The sequence below is a fragment of the Aethalodelphis obliquidens genome, unplaced genomic scaffold (genome assembly GCF_003676395.1).
Source record: "Aethalodelphis obliquidens isolate GAN/ISIS:26980383/991018 unplaced genomic scaffold, ASM367639v1 scaffold1, whole genome shotgun sequence".
NCBI classification, from domain to species: Eukaryota; Metazoa; Chordata; class Mammalia; order Artiodactyla; family Delphinidae; genus Aethalodelphis; species Aethalodelphis obliquidens.
Genome location: NW_020837945.1, coordinates 82227454 through 82254755, shown reverse-complemented (window position 1 = coordinate 82254755; position 27302 = coordinate 82227454). Strand labels below are relative to the sequence as shown.

At 36.3% G+C, this 27302-nt stretch overlaps 1 protein-coding gene across 2 annotated transcripts in view; it reads left to right on the top strand.

Annotated features, from left to right (window-relative positions):
- Positions 1 to 27302, top strand: part of VPS8 (VPS8 subunit of CORVET complex) — a 298981-nt gene that overhangs the window by 17360 nt on the left and 254319 nt on the right. The window contains exons 5-13 of one of the 2 annotated variants that reach the window (XM_027109805.1): positions 7998 to 8091; positions 12514 to 12546; positions 13496 to 13550; positions 17081 to 17086; positions 21863 to 21987; positions 22733 to 22819; positions 25448 to 25515; positions 26811 to 26964; positions 27067 to 27126. In XM_027109805.1, the coding sequence (XP_026965606.1) occupies positions 7998 to 8091; positions 12514 to 12546; positions 13496 to 13550; positions 17081 to 17086; positions 21863 to 21987; positions 22733 to 22819; positions 25448 to 25515; positions 26811 to 26964; positions 27067 to 27126 (682 nt within the window). The remainder of the gene's footprint in view (positions 1 to 7997; positions 8092 to 12513; positions 12547 to 13495; positions 13551 to 17080; positions 17087 to 21862; positions 21988 to 22732; positions 22820 to 25447; positions 25516 to 26810; positions 26965 to 27066; positions 27127 to 27302) is intronic. The other variant, XM_027109813.1, reaches the window with a different exon arrangement.

Genomic DNA, 27302 nt, shown 5'->3' with positions numbered 1-27302 from the left:
ATTTTTGAATTTTATTTTATTTATCTTTTTATACAGCAGGTTCTTATTAGTCAGCAATTTTATGCACATAAGTGTATACGTATCAATCTCAATTGCCGAATTCATCACACCACCACCCCCACCCACCGTGGCTTTCACCGCTTGGTGTCCATACGTTTGTTCCCTACATCTGTGTCTCAATTTCTGCCCTGCAAACCGGTTCATCTGTACCATATTTCTAGGCTCCACGTACATGCGTTAATATACGATATTTGTTTTTCTCTTTCTGACTTACTTCACTCTGTATGACAGTCTCTAGATCCATCCACGTCTCAACAAATGACCCAATTTCGTTCCTTTTTATGGCTGAGTAATACTCCATTGTATATATGCACCACATCTTCTTTATCCATTTGTCTGTCGATGGGCATTTAGGTTGCTTCCATGACCTGGCTATTGTAAATGGTGCTGCAGTGAACATTGGGGTGCATGTGTCTTTTTGAATTATATTTTTTTCTGGGTATATGCCCAGTAGTGGGATTGCTGGATCATATGGTAGTTCTGTTTTTGGTTTTCTAAGGAACCTCCATACTGGCTGTATCAATTTACATTCCCACCAACAGTGCAAGAGGGTTCCCTTTTCTCCACACCCATTTGTTGTTTGTAGATTTTCTGATGATGCCCATTCTAACTGGTGTGAGGTGATACCTCATTGTAGTTTTGATTTACATTTCTCTAATAATTAGTGATGTTGAGCAGCTCTTCATGTGCTTCTTGGCCATCTGTAGGTCTTCTTTGGAGAAATGTCTATTTAGGTCTTCTGCCCATTTTTGGATTGGGTTGTTCATTTTTTTAATATTGAACTGCATGAGCTATTTATATATTTTGGAGATTCATCCTTTGTCAGTTGCTTCATTTGCAAATATTTTCTCCCATTCTGAGGGTTGTCTTTTCGTCTTGTTTATGGTTTCCTTTGCTGTGCAAAAGCTTTGAAGTTTCGTTAGGTCCCATTTGTTTATTTTTGTTTTTATTTCCATTACTCTAGGAGGTGGATCAAAAAAGATCTTGCTGTGATTTATGTCAAAGAGTGTTCTTCCTATGTTTTCCTCTAAGAGTTTTATAGTGTCCAGTCTTACATTTAAGTCTCTATTCCATTTTGAGTTTATTTTTGTGTATGGTGTTAGGGAGTGTTCTAATTTCATTCTTTTACATGTAGCTGTCCAGTTTTCCCAGCACCACTTACTGAAGAGACTGTCTTTTCTCAATTATATACCCTTGCCTCCTTTGTCATAGATTAGTTGACTGTAGGTGTGTGGGTTTATCTCTGGGCCTTCTATCTTGTTCCATGGATCTATGTTTCTGTTTTTGTGCCAGTACCATATTGTCTTGATTACTGTAGCTTTGTAGTATAGTCTGAAGTCAGGGAGTCTGATTCCTTCAGCTCCGTTTTTTTCCCTCAAGACTGCTTTGTCTATTCGGGGACTTTTGTGTCTCCATACAAATTTTAAGATATTTTGTTCTAGTTCTGTAAAATATGGCATTGGTAATTTGATAGGGATTGCATTGAATCTGTAGATTGCTTTGGGTCGTATAGTCATTTTCACAATATATATTCTTCCAATCCAAGAACATGGTGTATCTCTCCATCTGTTGGTATCATCTTTAATTTCTTTCATCACTGTCTTATAGTTTTTTGCATACAGCTCTTTTGTCTCCCTAGGTAGGTTTATTCCTAGGTGTTTTATTCTTTTTGTAGTAATGGTATATGGGAGTGTTTCCTTAATTTCTCTTTCAGATTTTTCATCATTAGTGTATAGGAATGCAAGAGATTTCTGTGCATCAATTTTGTATCCTGCTACTTTACCAACTTCATTGATTAGCTCCAGTAGTTTTCTGGTGGCATCTTCAGGATTCTCTATGTATAGTATCATGTCATCTGCAAACAGTGACAGTTTAACGTCTTCTTTTCCAATTTGTATTCCTTTTATTTCTTTTTCTTCTCTGATTGTGGTGGCTAGGACTTCCAAAACTATGTTGAATAATAGTGGCGAGAGTGGACATCCTTGTCTTGTTCCTGATCTTAGAGGAAATGCTTTCAGTTTTTCACCATTGAGAATGATGTTTGCTGTGGGTTTGTCATATATGGCCTTTATTATGTTGAGGTAGGTTTCCCCCTATGCCCACTTTCTGGAGAGTTTTTGTCATAAATGGGTGTTGAATTTTGTCAAAAGCTTTTTCTGCATCTATTGAGAGGATCATATGGTTTTTATTCTTCAATTTGTTAATGTGGTGTATCACATTGATTGATTTGCGTATATTGAAGAATCCTTGCATCCCTGGGATAAATCCCACTTGAACATGGTGTATGATCCTTTTAATGTGTTGTTGGATTCTCTTTGCTAGTATTTTGTTGAGGATTTTTGCATCTGTATTCATCAGTGATGTTGGTCTGTAATTTTCTTTTTTTGTAGTATCTTTGTCTGGTTTTGGTATCAGGGTGATGGTGGCCTCATGGAATGAGTTTGGGAGTGTTCCTTCCTCTGCAATTCTTTGGAAGAGTTTGAGAAGGATGGGTGTTAGCTCTTCTCTAAATGTTTGATAGAATTCACCTGTGAAACCATCTGGTCCTGGACTTTTGTTTGTTGGAAGATTTTTAATCACAGTTTCAATTTCATTACTTGTGATTGGTCTGTTCATATTTTCTATTTTTTCCTGGTTCAGTCCTGGAGCGTTATACCTTTCTAAGAATGTGTCCATTTCTTCCAGGTTGTCCATTTTATTGGCCTAGAGTTGCTTGTAGTAGTCTCTTAGGATGCTTTGTATTTCTGTGGTATCTGTAACTTCTCCTTTTTCATTTCTAATTTTATTGATTTGAGTACTCGCCCTCTTTTTCTTGATGAGTCTGGCTTATGGTTTATCAATTTTGTTTATCTTCTCAAAGAACCAGCTTTTAGGGTTATTGATCTTTGCTATTGTTTTCTTTGTTTCTATTTCATTTACTTCTCCTCTGATCTGTATGATTTCTTTCCTTCTGCTAACTTTGGGTTTTGTTTGTTTTTCTTTCTCTAGTTCCTTTAGGTGTAATGTTAGATTGTTTATTTCAGATTTTTCTTGTTTCTTGAGGTAGACTTGTATAGCTATACACCTCCCTCTTAGAACTGCTTTCGCTGCATCCCATAGGTTTTGGATCATCATGTTTTCATTGTCATTTGTCTCTAGGTGTTTTTTGATTTCCTCTTTGATTTCTTCAGTGATCTCTTGGTTATTTAGTAATGTATTGTTTAGCCTCCATGTGTTTGTGTTTTTTACGTTTTTTTCCCTGTAATTCATTTCTAATCTCATAACGTTGTGGTCAGAAAAGATGCTTGATATGATTTCAATTTTATTAAATTTACTGAGGCTTGATTTGTGACCCAAGATGTGATCTATCCCGTAGAATGTTCTGTGCGCACTTGAGAAGAAAGTGTAATCTGCTGTTTTTGGATGCAATGTCCTGTAAATATCAATTAAATCTATCTGGTCCATTGTGTCATTTAAAGCTTCTGTTTCCTTATTTATTTTCATTTTGGATGATCTGTCCATTGGTGTAAGTGAGGTGTTAAACTGTCCCACTATTATTGTGTTACTGTCAATTTCCTCTTTCATAGCTGTTAGCAGTTGCCTTACGTATTGAGGTGCTCCTATGTTGGGTGCATATATATATTTATAATTGTTATATCTTCTTCTTGGATTGATCCCCTGATCATTATGTAGTGTCCTTCCTTGTCTCTTTTAACATTCTTTATTTTAAAGTCTATTTTATCTGATATGAGTATTGCTACTCCAGCTTTCTTTTGATTTCCGTTTGCATGAAATATCTTTTTCCATCCCCTCACTTTCAGTCTGAGTGTCCCTGCATCTGAAGTGGGTCTCTTGTAGACAGTATATATATGGGTCTTGTTTTTGTATCCATTCAGCAAGCCTGTGTCTTTTTGTTGGAGCATTTAATCCATTCACGTTTAAGGTAATTATCGATATGTACGTTCCTATGACCATTTTCTTAATTGTTTTGGGTTTGTTATTGTAGGTCCTTTTCTTCTCTTGTGTTTCCCACTTAGAGAAGTTCCTTTAGCATTTGTTGTAGAGCTGGTTTGGTGGTGCTGAATTCTTTTAGCTTTTGCTTTTCTGTAAAGCTTTTGATTTCTCCATCGAAGCTGAATGAGATCCTTGCCAGGTAGAGTAATCTTGGTTGTAGGTTCTTCCCTTTCATGACTTTAAGTATATCATGCCACTCCCTTCTGGTTTGTAGAGTTTCTGCTGAGAAATCAGCTATTAACCTTATGGGAGTTCCCTTGTATGTTATTTGTCGTTTTTCCCTTGCTGCTTTCAATAATTTTTTTTGTCCTTAATTTTTGCCAGTTTGATTACTGTGTGTCTCGGCATTTTTCTCCTTGGGTTTATCCTGTATGGGACTCTCTGCGCTTCCTGGACTTGGGTGGCCATTTCCTTTCCCATGTTAGGGAAGTTTTCGACTATAATCTCTTCAAATACTTTCTCTGGTCCTTTCTCTCTCTCTTCTCCTTCTGGGACCCCTATAATGCGAATGTTGTTGCGTTTAATGTTGTCCCAGAGGTCTCTTAGGCTGTGTTCATTTCTTTTCATCTTTTTTCTTTATTGTGTTCCACAGCAGTGAATTCCACCATTCTGTCTTCCAGGTCACTTATCTGTTCTTCTGCCTCAGTTATTCTGCTATTCCTTCTAGTGTAGTTTTCATTTCAGTTATTGTATTGTTCATCTCTGTTTGTTTGTTCTTTAATTCTTCTAGGTCTTTGTTAAACATTTCTTGCATCTTCTCGATCTTTGCCTCCATTCTTTTTCTGAGGTCCTGGATCATCTTCACTATCATTATTCTGAATTCTTTTTCTGGAAGGTTGCCTATCTCCACTTCATTTAGTTGTTTTTCTGGAGTTTTATCTTGTTCCTTCATCTGGTACATAGCCCTCTGCCTTTTCATCTTGTCTATCTTTCTGTGAATGTGGTTTTTGTTCCACAGGCTGCAAGATTGTAATTCTTCTTGCTTCTGCTGTCTTCCCTCTGTGTGATTCTTTGATATATGTATATGTTGTGAAATGATTACCACAAAAGGGTTACTTATCACCTCACATAATTCGCCTGTTTTTTGTTTTTGCAGTGAGAACATCTAAGATCTACTCTCTTAGCAACTTTCAAGTATATAACACAGTGTTGTTATAGTCACCATGCTGTATATTAGATCCCCAGAACTTACTCATATTAAAACTGGAAGTTTATACCCTTTGACCAGCATCTCTGTATTTCCCTCCGCCCCTGGATGTCACTATTTTAGTCTGTCTTTCTGTGAGTTTGGCTTTTTAAAATTCCACTATAAGTGAGATCATACAGTATTTGTCCTGCTCTGTCTGATTTATTTCTTGTAGCATAATGCCCTCAAGGTCCATCAGTATTGTCACAAATGGCAGGATTTCCTTCTTTCTCATGGCTGAATAATATTCCATTGTGTGTGTGTGTGTGTGTGTATGTGCATACACATCTGTATCCATTCATCTGTAGATGGACATTTAACTTAGGTTGTTTCTGTATCTTGGCTATTTTGCATAATGCTGCAATGAACATACGAGTGCAGGTATCTCTTTGAGATAGTGATTTTGTTTCCTTTGAATATACAACCCAGAAGTGGGATTGCTGGATCACATGGTAGTTCTAGTTTTAATTTTTTGAGGGACCTCCATGCTATTTTCCATAGTGACTGCACCAGTTTACATTCCCACCAACAGTGTCTGGGGATTCCTTTTTCTCTGTATCCTCACAAACGCTTATCTTTTGTTTTTTTGATAATAGCCATACTAATGGATATGAGATGATATCTCATTGTGGTTTTCATATGCATTTCTCTGATGATTAGTGATGTTGAGCACATTTTCATGTACCTGTTGGCCATCTGTTGTGTTCCTTGGAAAAATGCCTATTTAGGTCCTCTGCGCATTTTTTACTCAGATCGTTTTTTGCTCTTGAGTTATAAGTGTTCTTTATATATTTTGGTTATTCACCCCTTATGGGGTTAATGGTTTGCAGATATTTTTTCCTATTCCATAGGTTGCCTTTTCATGTTTTGATTGTTTCTTTAGCTGTGCAGAAGCTTTTTAGTTTGATGTAGTCCCATGTATATATATTTATATATATTATATGTATATCTGCTTTTGTTGCTTGTGTTTTTGGTTCCATACATAACCAAAAAATTGCTGCCAGTACCACTGTCAAGGAGGTTTTTCCCTTTGTTTTTTTCTAAGAGCTTTGTGGTTTCAGGTCTTATGTTTAAGTATTTAATCTGTTTAATCTTTGTGAGCGGTATAAGGTAAGGGTACAGTTTCATTCTTCTGAATGTGATTACCTAGTTTTCCTAGCACCATTTATTGGAGAGAATATTCTTTCCTCATTGAGTGCTCTTGGCTCCTTTGTCAAATATTAATTGACAATATATGCAAGTGGTTATTTCTGGGCTCTCTGTTTTGTTCGTTGATCTATGTGTCTTTTATAATGCCAGTACCATCCTGTTTTGATTACTGTAGCTTGAAATAGAGTTTGAAATCAGGAAGTGTGATGCCTCCAGCTTTGGTCTTCTTTCTCAAGGTTACTTTGATTTGGATCAGTTGTGTTTCTATAAACTAACAATGAAATATATAAAAAAGTAATAAAAATCTCATTTACAGTGGCATCAAAAGCAATAAAATACTTAGGAATAAGTTTAGGAACAGGGAGGTGAACGAGCTGTACACAGAAAATTATAAGAATTGATGAATGAAATTAAAAAACACAAATGGAAAGATATCCCATGTTCATGGATTAATTAAAATGTTCATACTACCCACAGCCATGTATAGATTCAGTGCAATCCCTATCAAAATTTCAATAACAAATTTTTTCACAGAAAAAACAATCCTAAAATTTGTATGGAACCATTATAACGTAAATGTTTTGGATGATTTGGTCACTACCTGCCTAAAAGCTGTGGTGTCTTCTTTTTGCCTGCATAGTAATGTCAGAACTGCTTTGCATGGCATCAGTCTGAACCCTGCTTACCATTTTGACATTATCTCTGAGCACTCCCACTCCTGTCCTCCTGGTCCATGCCTTTTGTGTACTTACATTCTCCACACATTGTGCACCATTACATCTTCATATTATTGCTTGTGCTTTTTTGTTGTCTGACAGACTCCTAGTTATCTATCAAGGCCAGCTCAGATGCCTTTTCTTTTCTATAGCTCTCCCTAATAGCTCCCTAATAAACAGGATTAAACTCTTCATTTCATTTCTGCAGTGCTTTATTTATTTTTCTTTTCTAACATTTATCCTTTAATTTAAGAGTGAGTTACTCATTAGTCCCTCTAGCTAGGATATGAGGTCCTTGAGAGTAGGAGCTTTGACCTTCTTATTTTTGTATCCCCAGAGCATACGTTTAGTCACATAGGGTAGGTGTTCAATGTTTGGTAAAAGTTAAATTATTTTTTGTACAGTGATGCGTAGGTTAAGTGAAAGGAGCATCAGAGAATGAGTAATGAGTAGGGAATTTGAGGCAGTTGGTTGGAGAATGAGAGGGTCGTTATAGACAACAGGAGGGCAAGAAAGGTGGCAAAGGTGGAAGGCAGGTAGAGGTAATGTAGACATGTGAGCAGGGGTGCTCTATAGGCAACCTTCTGATGAGTAGCAGAACCTCTTGCTGTATTTCTTAAGGTGGGCAAGAAACAGGTTGAATCAGTGAAAAAGAAATGGTGGCTTTATTCATTTTCCTGCTTGTGCTTCTCTGAGGCTCAGGGTGGATTCAGTACATTTTAACGTGAGACTGTTAGACTTTATACCTCTTTGCAAACCAGAGCTAACAAAGTAATACAGTGTTTTATGCTTTTCTCGTTTTTATTTTTTCTTCTTTCAAAGTTTTAAAGACCCTGCCTCTTCAATTTTTTTTTCCAATTCTTAAACATTTTCCTTTTTTTTTTCTTTTTAAGAAAGAAGAAATTACCTGATTCTTTTTCACTCCATGGATCAGTTATGCGACATTCACTTTTGAAGGGAATTTCTGCCCAAATAGTGTCTGCAGCTGTAAGTATTTTGTTCTCTTCCCCCAACTTTATAACCTGCAATGGCATAATGAAGTAGGAATGAGCATAAAACAAAGCATAGCACTTCTCTTGGCCCGAGGCTTAAGAAAAATAGAATCTGGCTTTCATGGGTTTTGTGTGATTATTTTTGACTCATAAGACATAGCTACACATCTTGACATAGAAATTAGTGCAGCCATGAAATAAAGGTCTGCCCAGAGTCTCGGGTGTGCCTAAATGAAATATGGCAGCAAGCCTAAAAGAAACACTATCTGCTTTTTCTTTAAATTCCTTTGCAGTTTAGTTGCCGTCTTGTGTATTTGGTTGAGGTAGAGTGCTTGTTTTTTTTAGTCTTTTCATATGGAGAAATGATTGATCAGAATCTTTTACAACTGAGTGATTTTTTTATAATTCACAAAAGTCTTTTCATGTACCTTATTTCACATACTCTTACAACTTTGAAAGTAGGGAGAGCCGTATCCTATTTTACAAATGAGAAGACAGGCTCAGAGAGGTGACATTAACTTGTGTTACATCATTGGGTTAGGAGATAGCAGAGCAGTTACTCAAAATTGGGGTTTTTGGCTCCCAAGTCTAGTGCTTCTTTGTTGTGAAATGAGGGTGGTATTGGTGAATGTGGCCAGTGTATAATAGCTGGAACAGAATATCTGTGTCTTTTTTGAAAATGATTTAGAGTACTGTGTTAAGTGCAGAAATATTTAATAGTCCATCAAGACAATAGATGCTGATCTGGGTATGTTTTATCAAATTTTCCTTTGGCCTCAAGGCCTGTAGTTTTACGCAGACTTTCAGTTTTGGTTTTCTGAATTCAGTATATAGGTTCTGTAAATAATAGTAGTAATAATAATGATGATGATGACAAATTCATACCCCAGGAACTTTGATATGTTTTTATGTTCTTTTCCTGGAGTTTAATTGGTATTTTGCATATTCAGTGTGGACAAAGTTTTGATTTTTCACAAGGGTAAGAGATCGATACAGAAGTGGCATTATGACACCATAACCACATTGTAATCTTCAGGTTTATTAGAGAAAGCTCTTATTGCAGAAACCAAACCAAACCAAACACAAAAAACACACACAAACCCCCCCCCCCCCGCAAAAAACAACAACCAAAAAACCCCCCAAAGAAACAATAAAAAAGAAAGAAAGAAAAAGTGTTCTCTGCGGGCAGTTGGTATACCCTGACCCAGCTCATATATCATGAAGTCAATTTAAATAGAGAGATAGTCAAGCAATGGAGGAAACCTGGGCAATTGTCCTTCCTCTTGTAGGTGGAGAGTAGCTCATATTTTCTAGAATGGGAACCACCTGTTGAGGATTACATTTCCATGACGTTTTCTGAATTTAATCCTGATGTAGGTGATGAAATTCATTCCTTTCAAAATCAAGATGAACCAGAACAGTCATTTGACCCACCTGTGCAGTTTTAAAAATATTTTGAATAATGGAGACTGAACTAAAACTCAGACATTGAACAATGATTAGATAAATCTGTTATTTAAAAGGGTTTCTCCTTTCTCTTGAAGAGGAGGGAAAAATTGTAATAAATCCCAGAGTGTTTGCATTCTGTTCTTATTTCATTGCCATGGCTGAGCTCCTTTGGTATGTTAAAATGAAAACTGCTTTTCTTGTGACAGTCTTCATACTCTGCTTTCCTAATTTTGGATTACCAGCTCAATTTAAATTGTATGCTTTTCTGTGATGGTTGGTTTATTAACATGTAAAGCTAGTTATATTTTGGGGTTTCTCTCCTGAATGGCTGTTCAGTAATGCTTTCAGCCATGTGGATAGTGATGTTATTTAGGGCTGCCTAAGGCGTTGATCATCATGGCCTTGTAGTCTGTGCCTGGAGAACACTTAGGAGAGATGAAACTTTTGGAGTTGTGAACCTTATTGTTTAATTTTGGAATCCTCCTCAAAGTAATATGACATGTGACTATATTTAAAATACACTACCAAACGTAAAATAGATAGCTAGTGGGAAGCAGCCGCATAGCACAGGGAGATCAGCTCGGTGCTTTGTGACCAGCTAGAGGGGTGGGATAGGGAGGGAGGGAGGGAGGGAGAAGCAAGAGGGAATAGACATGGGAACATATGAATATGTATAACTGATTCACTTTGCTATAAAGCAGAAACACACCATTGTAAAGCAATTATACTCCAATAAAGATGTTAAAAAATGGATTCAAATTAATTTTAAAGGATATTTATCATTTTATGATCACTTAAGATAACGGGGATACCTTGGCATAGTGTTTTTGCAAAATGTGTCCATTGTATAAGAACCTCCTAGGATACTTATGAAAATACAGATTCCTGGGCACCATCCCAGACCTACTGAATTGGAATCTAGTTCTAGCAGTGTAGCTAGGGATTTGCATTTTAACGGGTATCCCAGGTGATTCTAACGCGCGTGGCTTTTGAGAATCACTATCCTAAGATGCCGTAACACCAGCACTAAAATTCTATTCATATATCCTCTAAATTGCTTCCCACATCTGTGGGTTTTAGCTTTGAAAGTTAGCTGACTTCTGATTGCATTTTTCAGGTTCCATTTTGAATATAGTTTATGTTCTTCATCTGCTGGCTCATTCTTTTTCCCTGTCCAGGACACAAATCAATCATTTATCAAATATTTGTTGCATGTTTCTTTATTGTTCAGCATTATGTTAGGCATCCTTTACACACACACATCCACACAAAGTTGAGTACATCCTACTCTCCAGAACGTTGTACATAGCAGCGTTGGTGATTGTTCTTCCTCATAGTTCCATGCCCTGGTGTAAGTATTTTAGGTTAGTTCCTGGGAAGCTCTGTAAAGTTGGATATAATAGATTCTGCCTTCTGAGAGATTATAATAATGAATTGAGCACACTGACAGGGACAGACAGAAAAGAAATACAGAAGTGATCCAAAGAGCCTGGTCTGGGAATGGAAACCCTGAGTTTTAGACATAGTCTACCACTTCCTGAATAACTGTGGGCAAGTCAATTTAAGCTCTTTGAAACTTAATCTGAATCTTAAGAATCTTAATCTGTTTTCTTAATCTGGAAAATCAGAATAATACTACTTGTTTGATCCATCTCTCCTGGTTTGAGTATCAAACAATGTGATAAATACATTTGAAAGCTCTTTGCTACTACAGTTCTAATCATTGAAGGCCCTTGTTATTATTCAAAGCTACAGAAGTACCAAATATTAGTAGACACCCTTACATTTTTAGGATATTTTACATTTAATTTGATCCTCAGGACAACTCATGGCAGTAGCTAGGGCAGTGTTTGCCTTTTCCGCAAACAGGTAAGGGGACTAATACTCAGAAGGGTTGGGTGGCTGTGCCGAGGTCACACAGTCACTGGTAAGGAGCTGGCACTAGCACTTAAGTTTTGATTTTCTTATTCTGACTGAATATACCCTGCTCTGGCTTTTATTTATTTATTTTTATTTTAAAAATTATTTCTTTTTGCCTTTCATTTTTAATTTTTTTTAACATCTTTATTGGAGTATAATTGCTTTACAATGGTGTGTTAGTTTCTGCTGTATAACAAAGTGAATCAGCTATACATATACATGTATCCCCATATCTCCTCCCTCTTGCGTCTCCCTCCCTCCCACCCTCCCTGTCCCACCCCACTAGGTGGTCATAAAGCACCGAGCTGATCTCCCTGTGCTGTGCAGCTGCTTCCCACTAGCTATCTATTTTACGTTTGGTAGTGTATATATGTCCATGCCACTCTCTCACTTCATCTCAGCTTACCGTTCCCCCTCCCCCCCTCCTCAAGTCCATTCTCTGCGTCTGCGTCTTTATTCCTGTCCTGCCCCTAGGTTCATCAGAACCATTTTTTTTTCTTTTAGATTCCATATATATGTGTTAGCATACGGTGTTTGTTTTCCTCTTTCTGACTTACTTCACTCTGTATGACAGACTGTAGGTCCATCCACCTCACTGCAGATAACTCAATTTCGTTTCTTTTTATGGCTGATGGTTTTTATTTAGGGGTTATTTTATAATCTGCTGGGTAGGAAGCTCCTACTTAGAGGAAGAATGTCTTTAGTGTATGTTTCCGTTTTTAAAATCTTTATGTACTCTTACCATTGTGACCCATAGTACTTATAGTTTATTCACATTATTGAAAATAGAATCTCTTTCCTCTCTCTTTCCCTTTACATTTTCATTTATAATCAGTACCCTTCCTGAAACAGTAAAAGAAAACGATCTACTCTTGTGCTCTTTATATTTTGTTGGTATGTACAACTTTTGTAGTTTCTCTTATTTGGGGGCAAAAATGACGGTTCTACCTCTTGTCTGAATTGTATATGTAAAGAGAGGGCCTTATACCATTTTCTGCTTAAAAATGGGAATGTCTTTTCAAATACTTTTTTTTAAAATTTTATTTAGGACAAAGTAGATGCTGGCTTGCCTACAGCAATTGTAAGTATACTTTAAATCCTTTAAAGGTAAGCTTTCTATTTGATCAGGTTTTCTTAGATTTATTCTTCCGATATTCAAAGTTATTACATAAATTTTGTGATAATTAATTCATGTCATTTACTGCCAGTAATCAGGTTTAAAATTTGTCTGTGTTGAATGTTCTCATTCTTTCTATTTTCAGTTTTCTCTTTTTGTTTTGTTTTTTAAGAAAAATAATGATTAGCCTTTTCCCAATTTATTTGTATGTGGTGCTACCCTGCCCAAGTATATTTGCTCCTTCTGTGACTTGGCCTCGCTTTGGTTATAGGGAGTGGAAAACAGTGTTTGGTAAAATCACTTTGTGGTAAATAGTACACTTAACAGCTCTGAACTCCATTGCCAAGCCTGCCAAATAGTAAATCTGTGGAGTGATTATAGAGAACTGGGGGATATTGAAAGCACACTAGTGCCCTCTTTTCTATTTTCAACTATTTCCAGCTGCCTCCTGTAGCTTTCTTATTAGATAGTCAATTGGTGAGGAAGTGGGCTGGGTTTTGAGTATTTCTGGTGCCTTTTGGCTCCTGTGAATAAGCTGCAGAAGGGCTTTCTTGTCCCTTTCCCACACTCGTAGGAGGGTCTTGGTTGGGTAGCATAAGTGCCTCTTACTTTGTGTGGACCCCTGAATTTTTCAAAAAATTGCTTTAGAGGAAGTTAAGTGGCATGTTTTTGCCTATAATGTTGAACATATGATATTTTAATATTGTTACCCTTAGAGTAAATTTAGAGGGATTCCCAGAAATAAGATGTTCTGAGTTTCATTTCCTGTTTTGCCTCCTAGATGAAATTTTCCTTATTTATAATAGTTGGTATGTTATCTGGTGCCTAGAGGAAAGAAAACCAGCAAATTCAATTCTGATCATTTCAAGATCCTTGTAATGTCTTAAAATGTAATCTTCTCTTTTGTTCTCAGGCAGTGTCGAGTCTGATAGCAGTGGGTACATCTCATGGATTGGCTTTAATATTTGGTAAATTTTCTAACTACTTTCCTTATTTTAAATATTAAGTATTTGGGTTTTTTTTAATAATGTCTTTAAAATCACAGTTTATATAGTAAACTTAATTTTTTTGAAAAAAGCCAGAAAAACTTGAAAAGTAGCAGTCAGCGTTTTTATAGTTAAAAATTACTTGACTCAGCTTCATTTTGTTGCTCATTGCAAGTTTATTTTCTTCTTTATGAATTTATAAGCTATCATATCATATCTTTTGACTCTCTGCAGACCTAGACAAAAAGGATATAAAGTTGAGAGGTTGTCATTTCGTGTTCCTCTGGTTTGTGGTGGTGCTAATGTTTTATTCTAAATCATATCTGAGTAGTAGGTATTTGAAAAGATCTCCAGGGAAAGAGATTCCCAGGCTTTCTCAGTAATTTTCAGTAACTCTTACTGACAGTGTTTTTTTTCATTTACATTGTAAATCCCTCTAAACAGAAAAAATTTTTAGCCCATAATCACTTTCTTTTTTTGGTTGAGAAGAGAACTTAGCTAGTTTTATTTGTATGGTAGGTGATAGTCCTATTTTCTCATTTTCTTTTCCTACGTGAGACTAAATAAACCTAGTTTTAATCTTTCTTTGCTTTTGCATTCAATACTATGAGCAGAACATTTTGTTCTGTTTACTTAAAAACTACTAGATAATATTTTCCTGTCATTTTTAGTGTTCTCTATGGATCTTAAGTCTTTTGCAACTTTCTTAAATGGAATTCCTGATGACACTGTATTTTGGTAAGGACTCTACAGGATATTGTGTAAGGATTACCTGGGAAGACCTTAATAGCAGAACCACAGTTTGATCTCTGTGGGCCTTGCATTTTTATTTATCGTATGAGTGAATAACTAGTTATTTTCCCTTGTTTTTGAACAATTTGACTTCCTATTTATAAATTTTCCATTATGCCAAAAGCCTTATTTATCTGTGTTTTTAACAACTAGTCTTTTCAAAGGCGATTGATATAAAAAAGTTTTTTTGTCTGGGGATGAGAAGAATGGAAACAAAAATATAATTCTCTTGAGAGAACTTTAGAATTGCTTCTTTAAACAATAATTTTTTCTTATTCCATAATATGTGTTCATAATAAAATATTTAGATGAGCAAAAAGTTGAAGATACACCAAATTCTGCCATCCAGGAATAATTCCTAACATTTCTGTATGGCCTTCTAATCTTTTTTCCTGTACATGTGTGTATATATATGTACACACCCCCAAATGGGATCATGTTAATTTGTAACCTGCATTTTCATTATAATGAACATCTTTCCATGTCATCTGTAACATAATTAGTCATCTGTAACATAATTTTTTTCTGTATTAAGTTATTAGCTTTTTTTTTTAATTGAAGTATGATCGATTTACAGTGTTGTGTTTCTGGTGTACATCAAAGCGATTCAGTTTATATATATATTTATATATTCTTTTTCATATTCTTTTCCATTATGGTTTATTACAGGATATTGAATATAGTTCCCTATGCTATACAGTAGAACCTTGTTGTTTATCTATGTTATATATGGTGGTTTGTATCTGCTAATCCCAAACTTCTAATTTACCCCTCCCCCTCTCCTTTGGTAACCGTGAGTTTGTTTTCTATGTCTGTGATTCTGTTTCTGTGTAACATCATTTTTAATGGCCACGTTTTACTTAATCGTTTCCTACTATAAGACATTTAGGTTGTTTCTAACCAAAAAGTAGAGTGATGAACATCTTTGTAACTGCATTTTTGTGCACATGATTATTTCCTTAGGACAAATTCCTAAAAGTGGGCTTGCGGAGGTCAGGGTATGAACATTTTAAACACTTCTGATGTATACTGCCTAATTGTCTTCTAGAAAGTTTTACCAGTTTGCTCTCCTAGCACGTGTAGGAATGCTTGTTTTCCTATGAGGGCATAGTTGGTATCAGATTGATAGAATTCTGGGAAAGGATCTTCATAGGACTTTTAGTTCAATCCCCTTATTTACATATGAGGTGATTGAGAACCAGAGAGGTTAAGTGACATGTACAGAGCCAAATTCAGAATCAAGGAATACTGAATCCTAAGATCAGTACATTTCCACACTTCCAAGCAGTTCTCCCCAGTTCTGAGAGAAAAGGAGGCAAATTGCAAGATATATAAAGGAAAGAATGGAAGAACTAAGATGAATGAGGATAAAATATAATGTACGTGTTTATCTGTCAGCAGAATACATGTTTATTTTTGTTCCCACTTACCAGTACTCACTTTTCTTCAACTCTATCTGCTTTAATATCCCTTCCTTACCGCAAGGTTATAAGAATATGTGCCTGCTTATAATCAAATCCATGCAGAGCTTACTGCAACAAATTAAAATGAAGTCTTTTTGGGCTTCCTTGGTGGCGCAGTGGTTGAGAGTCCACCTGCCGATGCAGGGGACGTGGGTTCGTGCCCCGGTCTGGGAAGATCCCACATGCCGCGGAGCGGCTGGGCCCGTGAGCCGTGGCCGCTGAGCCTGCGCGTCCGGAGCCTGTGCTCCGCAACGGGAGAGGCCACAACAGTGAGAGGCCCGCATACCGCAAAAAAAAAAAAAAAAAAAATGAAGTCTTTTAAAATAAAAACTAACAGAGAAGAAGAGTTTATTGTCTTTCATTACTGTCTTCTTAATTTTCTTGGGCCTGCTTTCTAATTTTTTTAGACCCCAGCAACTTTCTTGTAGATTTGATGAAATAATAATCTTTCATTACAGTCTCATGAAAAAGAAAGTATGCCATAATGAACCTTTTGAGAAAGGATCATAATATTCTAGTTAGGCTTTGGATTTTTAATCATGCAGTTAATAAATTTTACTCATTTTTGTGGGAATCAGATATTTGGACAATGAGTTTTAATAAATGGATTTAAATTTGCTTGAAAGCCAGGAAAAAAATGGCAGAGTAATAATACTATGAAGTGTCTAAATTAGAGATCTGGGTTAAATCTGATCTTTTAAACATCTTTGTTGATCATAGGAAAAAGTGCAGAATTGTACTTGTTTAAGTACCATTAGATTCTCTTTGGAATAGAGGCCTGGGTCATTAAAATAGTAATCATTATAAGCTTCTTAAACATCATGTACATTGCCTTTTCTTATGGAATTATAGGTATATGGTATTTATTATGTATCTTGGTTCTGACCTAAATATAGGATCTCAAAAATTCGAATCTTAATAAAGATATCTCCCTATCCTAAGGCCCTTAGTTTTCCATTTTGGGGGTTGTTAGTATACTTTAGTAGATTATCTTTTGGAAATTGTTTTTGTTTTTATCAAGCTTAATGGACTTGGATTTACTGTGCTAAAATTTGGATATTATGCATTTTCTTTATTTCCATACCAATACCTAAATATAAATGCTAGACGTATCATTTAATCACATTTAGTATCATTCCCACAGATAACTAAAGTTTATCACTTAAACTCTTGAAATTTTACCTGTCTTTTCTCTGAACTTTTGAACTGATTTCTTGCTTTTCTCTTTTTTTTGATCTTTTCTCCATGGATTCAAAGGAAAAGGTATAGTAATTTTGGTTTGCATGAGTGACTCTTTTTCTTTTGACCTTTTTAATGTTGAAAAATGTTACAGTCGATGTCCTCTTATGAAATGCTTATTGAAAAGTTTTGAAATTAGTTAAAGTAGGGAATTGTTAAAAATTATAAATATATGCATACCTTTAATGTTTTATTTTAAATGAAAATAAATTAGTGAATATTGTTCTTAATCTTTTGGCGTAGACCAAAACTGTTTCTTTGAGTTTGTATCTGCCAGTTGGACGTCTGCAGCATCTTTTTTGGCATAAGCTGCATCAGTGATGGGTCATGCAAAATTTGTACTTTTAATTAAAAAAAGAGGTAAAAGCTTAGGCACCTGTGAATCAGTCGAGGTGTGCAAAATTTTAGATTTTCATAAAACTTCTTTTCAGTTTCCTGCAGTTGTCTTGTCCATACGTTACTTCATGATAGTTAATTTAAAGCAACTCATCTTTACCAAGTTTTTCTAAAACATTCATTTAACTTTCATAGAAACAACAGCTCTTTCTTTTCCACTGTATTTCATCAGTTGACAATATTGTTTAATTACATTTTTAAAGTACAGTAGTATTCCAGTGGCATGAACAGGTTTGGAAATGAACACAACTGACTTTTCGTAAGCATTTGAGTTCTAGAAAATAGCCAGTTAGCTGTGGGGAGTCAGTGTATCGTGGGCTTTAGTCAGTAAGTTTTATAGAGAGAATGGAGAACTTTAATTCTGTGTGTTTGTTAGATGGCGGTCAGGTAAAGTGCTTCTGCTGTTTTACGATCATTGATGAAAAATGTTTCCTAATAACTCTTTTCTTCTCCTTTGGTCTTAGAGAATATTTTAATAATGCACAAAGGAGTAGTATTGAAGAATGGTGAATACTGGCAATAAAAGTAGAGCTCTACACACATAATTAGATTTTGATTCCTTCTAGGATCTAGGTGTTTCCTTCTCTGATGGTTTTTGGGATGTAGTTAAAACAAATTAGGGGTGAATAAATAGAGGATTAGATTAATTTTGGTATACGGAGAGCAGAAATTCTTGAAGTATGTACAAATTTAGATTTTATGGCTATTATAGACTTTATATGTTATTTATGGCTTTTCTCTGCTACTTAGCACATTACTCTTAAGCCTAGAATATGCTGAGATCTACCCTAAGTAAAGTGTACTGCAAAAGGTATACTGATAAAGAAATAGATACAATTCATTGCACTACCAAATGGATGTGCTTTTTGTGGTATCTGGGCTTCGAGTTCTCTTAATTAATTGGTAAGCTATTTATTATCATTAATAATAATTCTCCGTAGGACTTTCTTGGTGGGCCAGTGGTAAAGAATCCACCTTACAATGCAGGGGACGCAGGTTCAATCCCTGGTCAGGGAACTAAGATCCCACATGCTGCAGGGCAACTAAACCCGCATGCCACAACTACTGAGCTCGAGCGCCTCAACTAGAGCCCGCGTGCCGCACACAACAGAGCCCATGAGCCCTGGAGGCTGTGTGCCACAACTAGAAAAGAGAAAACCCGAACGCCACAACTAGAGAGACGCCTATGCACCACAAGGAAGAGCCCGCATGCCTCAACGAAGATCCTGCATGCCGAAACTAAGACCCAACTCGGCCAAAAAAAAAAAAAAAAACTTAAAAAAATTCTTTGCGTGTGTGCCATTGGATAGTTTTCATATTTTTCATAGGCATTTACAAAATTTAAGCTCTATGCCAACTCTGAAGTTTATAGGAAAAATGATAGTCTCATTTCATATTTCTTGCCCAGATCAAGAGCCCCATTGGAGGAGGAGAATGTGGAGAGCTCTGATTTTCACCTTTCTTGCTTCTGTCCAGGTCCTTTTGTTCTTTCCATGTAGCTTTAGAAATTAAGTTTTTGGAAGAGGTTTTAAGTTTGTCTTCATGAAATACCTTTCCCCAGAATTGTCTAGAAAAATCTGGACTACAGAATGTTCTTCTAGTAGAAGAAACCTCTTCAATAAGACTCTGCTTTCTTCTTTCCACAGAAATTCTACCTTTTCTGATTTTAGTCTAAATTGTATAGCAAGTTTGTTAATATGGCACCATAAATATAGAATGTATAATGACAGCAATAAGAATTGATAAGTATCTTTGTGGAGTTAAATTATGTTACATTTTAGGTACTATTACCTCACAGCCACTCTACCTTATAAAGAGACATTATAAATATAATGAATACATTGTAAAAGTTAAGGACAAAAATTGACAATGTTTTCGTTAACATAGTCCTGTGGGATGTAAATTTAATACATATTTCAGGAGTGACCAAGGCTGATAATTTGGTCCTTGTCTTAGCTAGTTTTTTAGTACACAGGACCCACAGTCAGGAAAGCAGAGTCAGGTTTGGGTTTTTAATGTAGAAGTTAGATGTGTCTTTTTCCTTTCCTCTTTTTTCCTCTATTTCCTTTTTCTTAATGGTACCCTTATTCTCTATTTTGTCATACTCCTTAATTCTCCTGTGCTTACTTTCCCTGAGTTATGAGAGTACTTAAATAGTATAATTTTAAAAATACATTTATTTATTTATGGCTGCATTGGGTCTTCGTTGCTGCATGCAGGCTTTCTCTATTTGGGGTGAGCGGGGGGGCTACTCTTCATTGCGGTGCATGGGCTTCTCATGGCGGTGGCTTCTCTTGTTGCGGAACACAGGCTCTAGGCATGCGGGCTTCAGTAGTTGTGGCACGTGGGCTCAGTAGTTGTGGCTTGCGGGCTCTAGAGTGCAGGCTCAGTAGCTGTGGTGCACAGGCTTAGTTGCTCTGCGGCATGTGGGATCTTCCCGCACCAGGGCTCGAACCTGTGTCCCCTGCATTGGCAGGCGGATTCTTAACCACTGTGCCACCGGAGAAGCCCAAATAGTCCAATTTAAAGTATGAACTTAGGTAAAGTAGGAAGCATTAGTTAGTGTCTTTAAGTATTGGTGGATCAGAGCTGTATAGAGTTTGGATCTCAAAACCGGGATTACAAAGGATCTCAGCAGGATGCTATCCAAACACTACTCTCCTAGAAGGCAGGTAGCCCGGGCTAAAGGGACTTCTTTTTGAGGCTGGTGTGGAATTTCTGTCTTTGTCCTCGTACTTTCAGCCCAGTCGTTGGACTACTCGCATGACCCAAAGTGGTAGCATATATAGAAAATTGTTGCCCACCCACTGAATCTTGAAAATTTGCAGAATAAGGTATATGGATAATCCACTAACTGTAAAGGTGGGTCTGACAAAATAAGAATCATGGAAAACACTATTTTATGCATGCAATTTAATAAAGCAAAATAAAATGTGATGTCATTTTTAGAGTCAGGAAAAGGAAATTTTAATAACTTGGATTAAACTGGAGGAGGGAGGAAAGTGTATGTAAGGGAAAAAATCTGTAATTTTAATCATTTTAGATTTGAGTAAACATAGGACTTTTAAAATACATCAGACCTTGTATAGTTATGAATTTTATTCCTTTTCTGATACTCATCTTGGAAGGCTAAGATCTAAAATGATTTCAGAAAACATCAAATATTTCCTATGTGCTAGATAGAATACAGCCATTAATTGTGTCAGAACTCCTGGGGAGGTGGGGATTGCTATTTGAGCCTGCTTATGAACACAGAAAAATATTCTTACAGTAGTCACTTTGGATGGGCAAAAGGACTTACCTAGTATTATTCCCTACATTTGAGAATGAATGTCTTTAGGCTCTTTCTGATAACTAGATTTACCTTTATAGGAGGAAGATTTGCAAATGTGGCAGCTATTCAGATGATTGTCAGTTGGCTTCTGTGTGCAAGGCAGCAGGCTAGGTATTCTGGGGATGTTAATTCACTCATGATCTCAGCCTTTAGGGAGGTCATAGTCTAAGAGTGAGAGTAAGATGTATTTACCTCCAAAAATTAGCACATAAGATAGTGAAGGGAAGCACAAAGAATTGCTGGGGGGAGTTAAGAGACCTCCTGATTGTGCAAGTATGGTAGTTTTTTTCCCCCTTAAACAGTTAAATTTTGTAGGCATGCCTTCTTATGTTTAAATTTTTTATTTCATTGTTTTCAAGTGGGTACAATAATGAACTCTATATAATATAAAATAAGCATTGCCTAGGAGAATTCTAGAGGAATTTAATTATTAGATAATAAGGTTTAATAATATCTGAGTGCCTCCTGGAGAAATCAGAGGTGATTTCAGGCAAAATCATTGCCCTTAAGTAACTTAATCTAGTAGAGATTTGAATTATTTGCTTTTAGCATATCAAATGTTGATGCTTGAAAAGAATTTTCTTAAGCAGTTTAAACATACCCTGTGATTTTATTTATATTGTTCATTTGCCTGGTAAACCTTTTCTTCATGGATAATATAATGTAAATTTCAGCCAACTCTAAATTAATAAATTTTGATTTTTGAAGTTTTAAAGCTACTTTAAAAGATGGTATTTCATGTAACCTTGCATCCTAAAAATAGCAAGAAATACAATTCTAGAATGAAAGTTAGTTTGTTCAAAGAGCTTTCGAAGGATTTTTTTAACTTATTAGCAAGTTTTGGATTATGCTTCCTTGTAGTTATTGTTTATTTCTGCTTTCTTAGTGTCTAATTCAATGCCCAGTGTCTAGTAGATGCTCAATAAATATATTTTAAGATGAATGTAACTTCATCGTTTGATTCTTTTGATACTTGCTACCTCAAAGTGTTTGAAAACAAGCCTATACTAAGTATATATTTATTCACACCTTCATTTCTTTCACTTAATTTTATCAATTGCTTTCTTTAGATCAGAATCAAGCTTTGCGACTCTGTCTGGGTAGCACTAGTGTTGGAGGTCAATATGGAGCCATCTCTGCCCTCAGTATCAACAATGACTGCTCACGACTTCTCTGTGGCTTTGCTAAAGGACAGGTAAATAGGAACTCTATTTTACCCATAAGACAATGTAAAATCAATTTTAAAAAATGTATTATCTCTAAATCAGTATCTCGAAGACTAAAACGTGTTATAAAGTGACATGTCTGTAGAGCTAACCTGAGTTTGCTTAGTCTGACTTTTGTCCAAATTTTTAAATATTGACTGAGGCAGAGTCTGTGATTTTTAATATCTTAATTCATATGTCCATGTAAGTACATAGGTTTTATAAACCAACCAGGCTGTTATACAAAATTTACTTTCTTACTGTAGTGAGGATAATTGTTGTTGATTTTTAAGTACACTATATTCTGCTTTGAGTATTCTTATTACTGTGTTCCTAGATAACTATTTTGGTATTTCTTTTTCTTCTGAAACTGGCAGTAAATTTTGTTTCTTCTCTTCTTCTGACATATTAATTGGTTTGGCAGTAAGCCTTTCTATAATTTTTACCAGTGCTAAAGAGATTGACTCATTAAAGAAATTTCTTTTACCTCTCAGTAAAACAACAAGATTTAAAATCTGAAGGGAAAAGTAGGTTGGGCAGGATGAGGGGAGGATGAAGATGAAATAAAGGCCCCATGCTTTAGTGGATCTGCAACCTTTAGTTATGTTTTAACTTTATAGTTCTTTGTCTGCAATGTTTATAGACCAGGAATAGATTATTTCAGCCAAAAGCCAGGATACTTAAGTCCAAAAAAGAGCAATAAATTTGTTTTTAAAGCATTTAGTTGTCTTATAGATCACTATGTGGGATTTGGCCAGTGGAAAACTTCTAAGATCAATAACAGATGCTCATCCTCCAGGAACAGCAATATTGCATATTAAGGTAAAGTCCTTATTTTCTTTTTCTAATAATCTTTATTATTATGCCTTTGTATCCATTTTTAAGTAGATTTCTTTATAAACAGAATCCTTGAGAGTGAACTGTCTTTTATTTGACTGGCCCAACAAGATGTTTTCCCAAGTTAAAACCAGAGATGGGCTGGCATGGTAACATTCAGCTATAAGTTGTATTGAAGTCTAGTAGATATAGCAGGAAAGAGAGTAAATTGATGTGATCCTGGACGAAAGCCTGGCAGCAAAGACAGGCAGTACCCTACTGAAAACCCATGTGCAGATTTTAAAAGGTCTTTTTACTTTGTTTAGTCCGCCAGGATTTTATTGCTGAGGCGGTGTGCTCTGTCACACTTTGTTGGGAATTACCTGAAGTTCAAGGCACCAATTGTGAAAGAACCAAGCTTTGCGTTATGTTTAGAAACAAATCTGTTGGTTTATTTTCTTTCAGGCCTCCAAAGGAAAAGCATCAAGATTTGAATCTTGGCTTTCTCCTTACATGCCTGAAAATAATAAACCAACTTAGGTAACAGATTTCATTTATAAATGCAATGCGAACCTTGGTTTTTGTATGCTGTCAAGCCCATGTTCAGAAGTATAAAATGTACAGGACTATAACTAAGGAAGTCTAAAATCAGATCTTCTGGATTTTAACCATGTACACATTTGGTTACTTAGCTGTGCAGACCTCTCTTATCCATACACATTCTTTTTAAAGTCTGGTAGCATCTGGAGTCTATGTGTCTGCATCTCGGTTAGTTACATAAAAGTCTTTTGTGACAAAGCAGCATTGAAGCATTTAGTTACAATGAAAACAACCAAGACAAGTAAAAGTAGAGAGAATTCCTCCTCTTTCTGAACATCATGGCAGTTTATCTTGACCTCTTTTCATATGGCATGAACCAACCTCTAGTATGTTGTAGTTGTTTGTGTTATGTCTTATCTCCTTTAATAGATTGAGATCTTTGAAACCAGGATCTATTTCTCTTTAATTTTTGTGTGTTATATGTAGTAGCACATTACAATAAACAGTGCTCAATAAATGTTTGGTTGGTTGTTTATAAAAGTCTAGTCCATTTGCAGAAAAATGCAAAATCTTTGGGAGAAGCAATAGGAAACAAGAGATAAAGGCAGAGAGAAAAAGGCAGAAGAATGCAGCTGACGTTAAAAGCAGACTAGTAGTGGACGTTGTGTTTCTTGGGAATGGTGATAAGTGCAGACACTGACTTTACTTCTGAGGTCTTCCATTGACAACGGCTACTTGTGCTTCAAACCTCTTACTCGTTCTCCAGACTTAACCCTACACATCCCATCAATAACAGTTTGGGCTTTAATTCATGTATATATACATATGTGTGTGTGTGTGTGTGTATGTGTATATATATATATATATATATATAAATAAAAATATTTATTTAAAAATTATTTAAATATATTAGTGTACTATAAGTACATTATAAAACACATACACAAGAAGTAGAAAATTAATAAATAAAATCATGAGTGCTGTTATTTTCCCTACACTCCACTTTGGCAACTACTCAGCTAGGCCTTGAGAACAAAGGTGTAGGACTTCTTTACCCGTGTGTGGGGTTGAGGAAGAATAATTTCATAGTAGCCTCCTGTACCTCAGCCATCCCTGAAGAGCACAAAGGCGTGAGATTTAGGATGGTTTTACAAACCTCTGTGGTTAGGGAGACTAGTCACTGTAAGTGATACAAATTAAGTTATTCAATTTTGTATCTTACAACACTCATATCTACCATACCGCATAAGCCCTTAGGACCATCTGTCATTCTGAACATTATTTATTATTTGAGTTTTCCAGGGTAGATGATAATAACTGAAGGTATACTCTGTCGAAGAAGATTGAGGGGGCAGCACGTTTTAGGAAGAGTTACATAAAAAGTTAAACTTTTACATGTAGTGGATTAACTCTTCAGTTATTGGAAAACATATTCCAATAAGTTTATTTCCCAAAGATACAAAATATCTTTCACTGTGTCTTTATTCTTGAAAGCTAGGCAACTGCAAATGTATCCAGAGTATCCTATTTAGCTTAATAGAAAGTTAGAAAAAATTAATGTAAGAACCTAAGTAGAGAACTTTAGGACTTTTATGAGTCATAGTTTGTATTTTTCTTTTTTTTTTTCTTTTTTTTTTTTTTTTTTGCGGTACGCGGGCCTCTCACTGTTGCGGCCTCTCCTGTTGTGGAGCCCAGGCTCCGGACGCGCAGGCTCAGCGGCCATGGCTCACAGGCCCAGCCGCTCCGCGGCATGTGGGATCCTCCCGGACCGGGGCACGAACCCGCGTCCCCTGCATCGGCAGGCGGACTCCCAACCACTGCGCCACCAGGGAAGCCCCCTGTATTTTTCTTTTATCCTGATGAAAGGTGGTTTTTGCTTTTTTTAAAGCCTCATTTTTTAAAAGATATTGAGCCATTTTTATTCCAAATATGGGTAAGTTTGTATGTTTAGAGTACTGAGGTAGATATAGTTTAGGTGATTTCAAATGCTATTAAATGTGTTTGTCTTAGATTTTATAATTTTTTCCCTTACCTTTTTAATACTTGATTAGTTGTCTGAAAATGTATAAGAAAATAAATTCCTTCTCTGTTTAGTTTACAGATGATCCAACTCTTGCAGTTTGCAACGACAGCGGAGGCTCTGTTTTTGAATTGACATTTAAGTAAGAGACTAATGGACATTTGTAGACAAATGAAAAGATTAGCTCCAGTTTAATGACTTGAAGTTGAATATGAAGAGGTCTGGAAAACCCATGTGATTGGAAATAGCTTGTGGCTGTGTATTACACTTAACCTGGGGGCGCTTTTAGAACATACAGAGCACCAGGCTGGGCCCCCGCCCCAGTTCTATTGCAGTAGGTCTGAGATGGGATTCTAGACTCCTACTCCCCAGAGTGTTCATAAGCTCTGTCAATCTTGGGAACCATTATTCTGGAGTATCTCACTAATTTCCGTTTAGGCCCCAGGCCCAGTTGATTGTAACCATAATGGCCAGGTGTAGAAAGGTTTTTATTGCCTTGGCATTGCCCTGTTTACTCTTTAAATAAAAGGGAAGGCTATTTAGATACATGGAAGAACATTTACAAATCTGAGTTTAAAAAAAAGTAGAACAAAAAATTCAATGTGTATTATATTTCCATAAGTTCTTCAAAGTAAGGACTATGTTTCTTGTATTTCTCGTACCTTCTAACAATGTTGAGCCCAAAGTAATTGCTTAAAAAATACTATTGATTTATTTAGCTAATGTTTATTGAGCAACTCCTATGTGTAGGCATTGTTCTAGACACCAGAGTTACAGCTATGAACCAGGCAAGGTTGCTACTCCAATAGAACTTACATTCTAGTTGGGTCGGGGGTAGGGAGGCACAATAAACCAATGCATAAATGAAATAACTGTAGATAGTTATGAGTACTGTGAAAAAAAAAAAACAGGTCAGTGTGCTGGAGTGCATTTGAGTATAATTTAGTAAGGCTTCTCTCCGAAGGTGACATTTGAGCAAAGACCTGAATGACAATCTGGTCAACAAGTGGAAAGATCTAGGAGAAGTGTTCCAGGCAGAGGGACATTCAAGCACAGAGCCTTTGAGGTGGGCACAGCATGGCATGCTGGAGCAGTGGAGAGAAAGCAGGTGTGGCTGGAGCATGCGTTTGTCAGGAGCAACAGTAGTGGGAGAGGAGTGAAGGCAGGAGCCAGATCATATAGGACCTTTTAAACATGGTGAAGAGTGGATTTTATTTTATGTACAGTGGCAAGCCATTGGAGATTTTTTAGGAGAAGGGTGATAAATCTGACCCACACATTAAAAATGACATGCCGATGTCATGTGGAGTTTGGATTGTTGGGGGCAGGAGTAACAATTGTTGGATTGTTAGGAGGCTTTTGTAGTAGGCCACGCTAGGGCTATAGCGCCTTGGAGCATTGCTAAGTTGATCTGACATTTTTTGGTTACATTTTCAGGAGAGTGATGGGAGTGAGGACATGTGAATCTAGATGCCTGTTCAGTGGTTCCAAGGGTGAAGTTTGCTGTATTGAGCCTCTCCATTCTAAGCCCGAGTTGAAAGATCATCCCATCACACAGTTTTCCTTACTGGCCATGGCATCCTTAACAAAGGTAGGTATATTTAGAAGATGAAGCTCATAACTTTAGAGGCTTTGAATACCCAAAATTTGAAAATTGCAGGGTAAATATTAAAATGTATTTTTTCCCCTAAAGATACTGGTCATTGGATTGAAGCCATCCTTGAAAGTGTGGATGACTTTTCCTTATGGACGGGTAAGTAAGCCTCTCCGTCTTATTGGTAAAAAGACTATGTCAGGAGATTGGGGAGAATGACTTGCAAGTGGCACATTCTGTGAGGTTGTCAGAAAACTAGGTAGAATGGAAATCAGTGCTGCAAAGGTCACTGTCTGATTACCTTGATGTGACCAAAGCAGCATAAGCTGGTGACT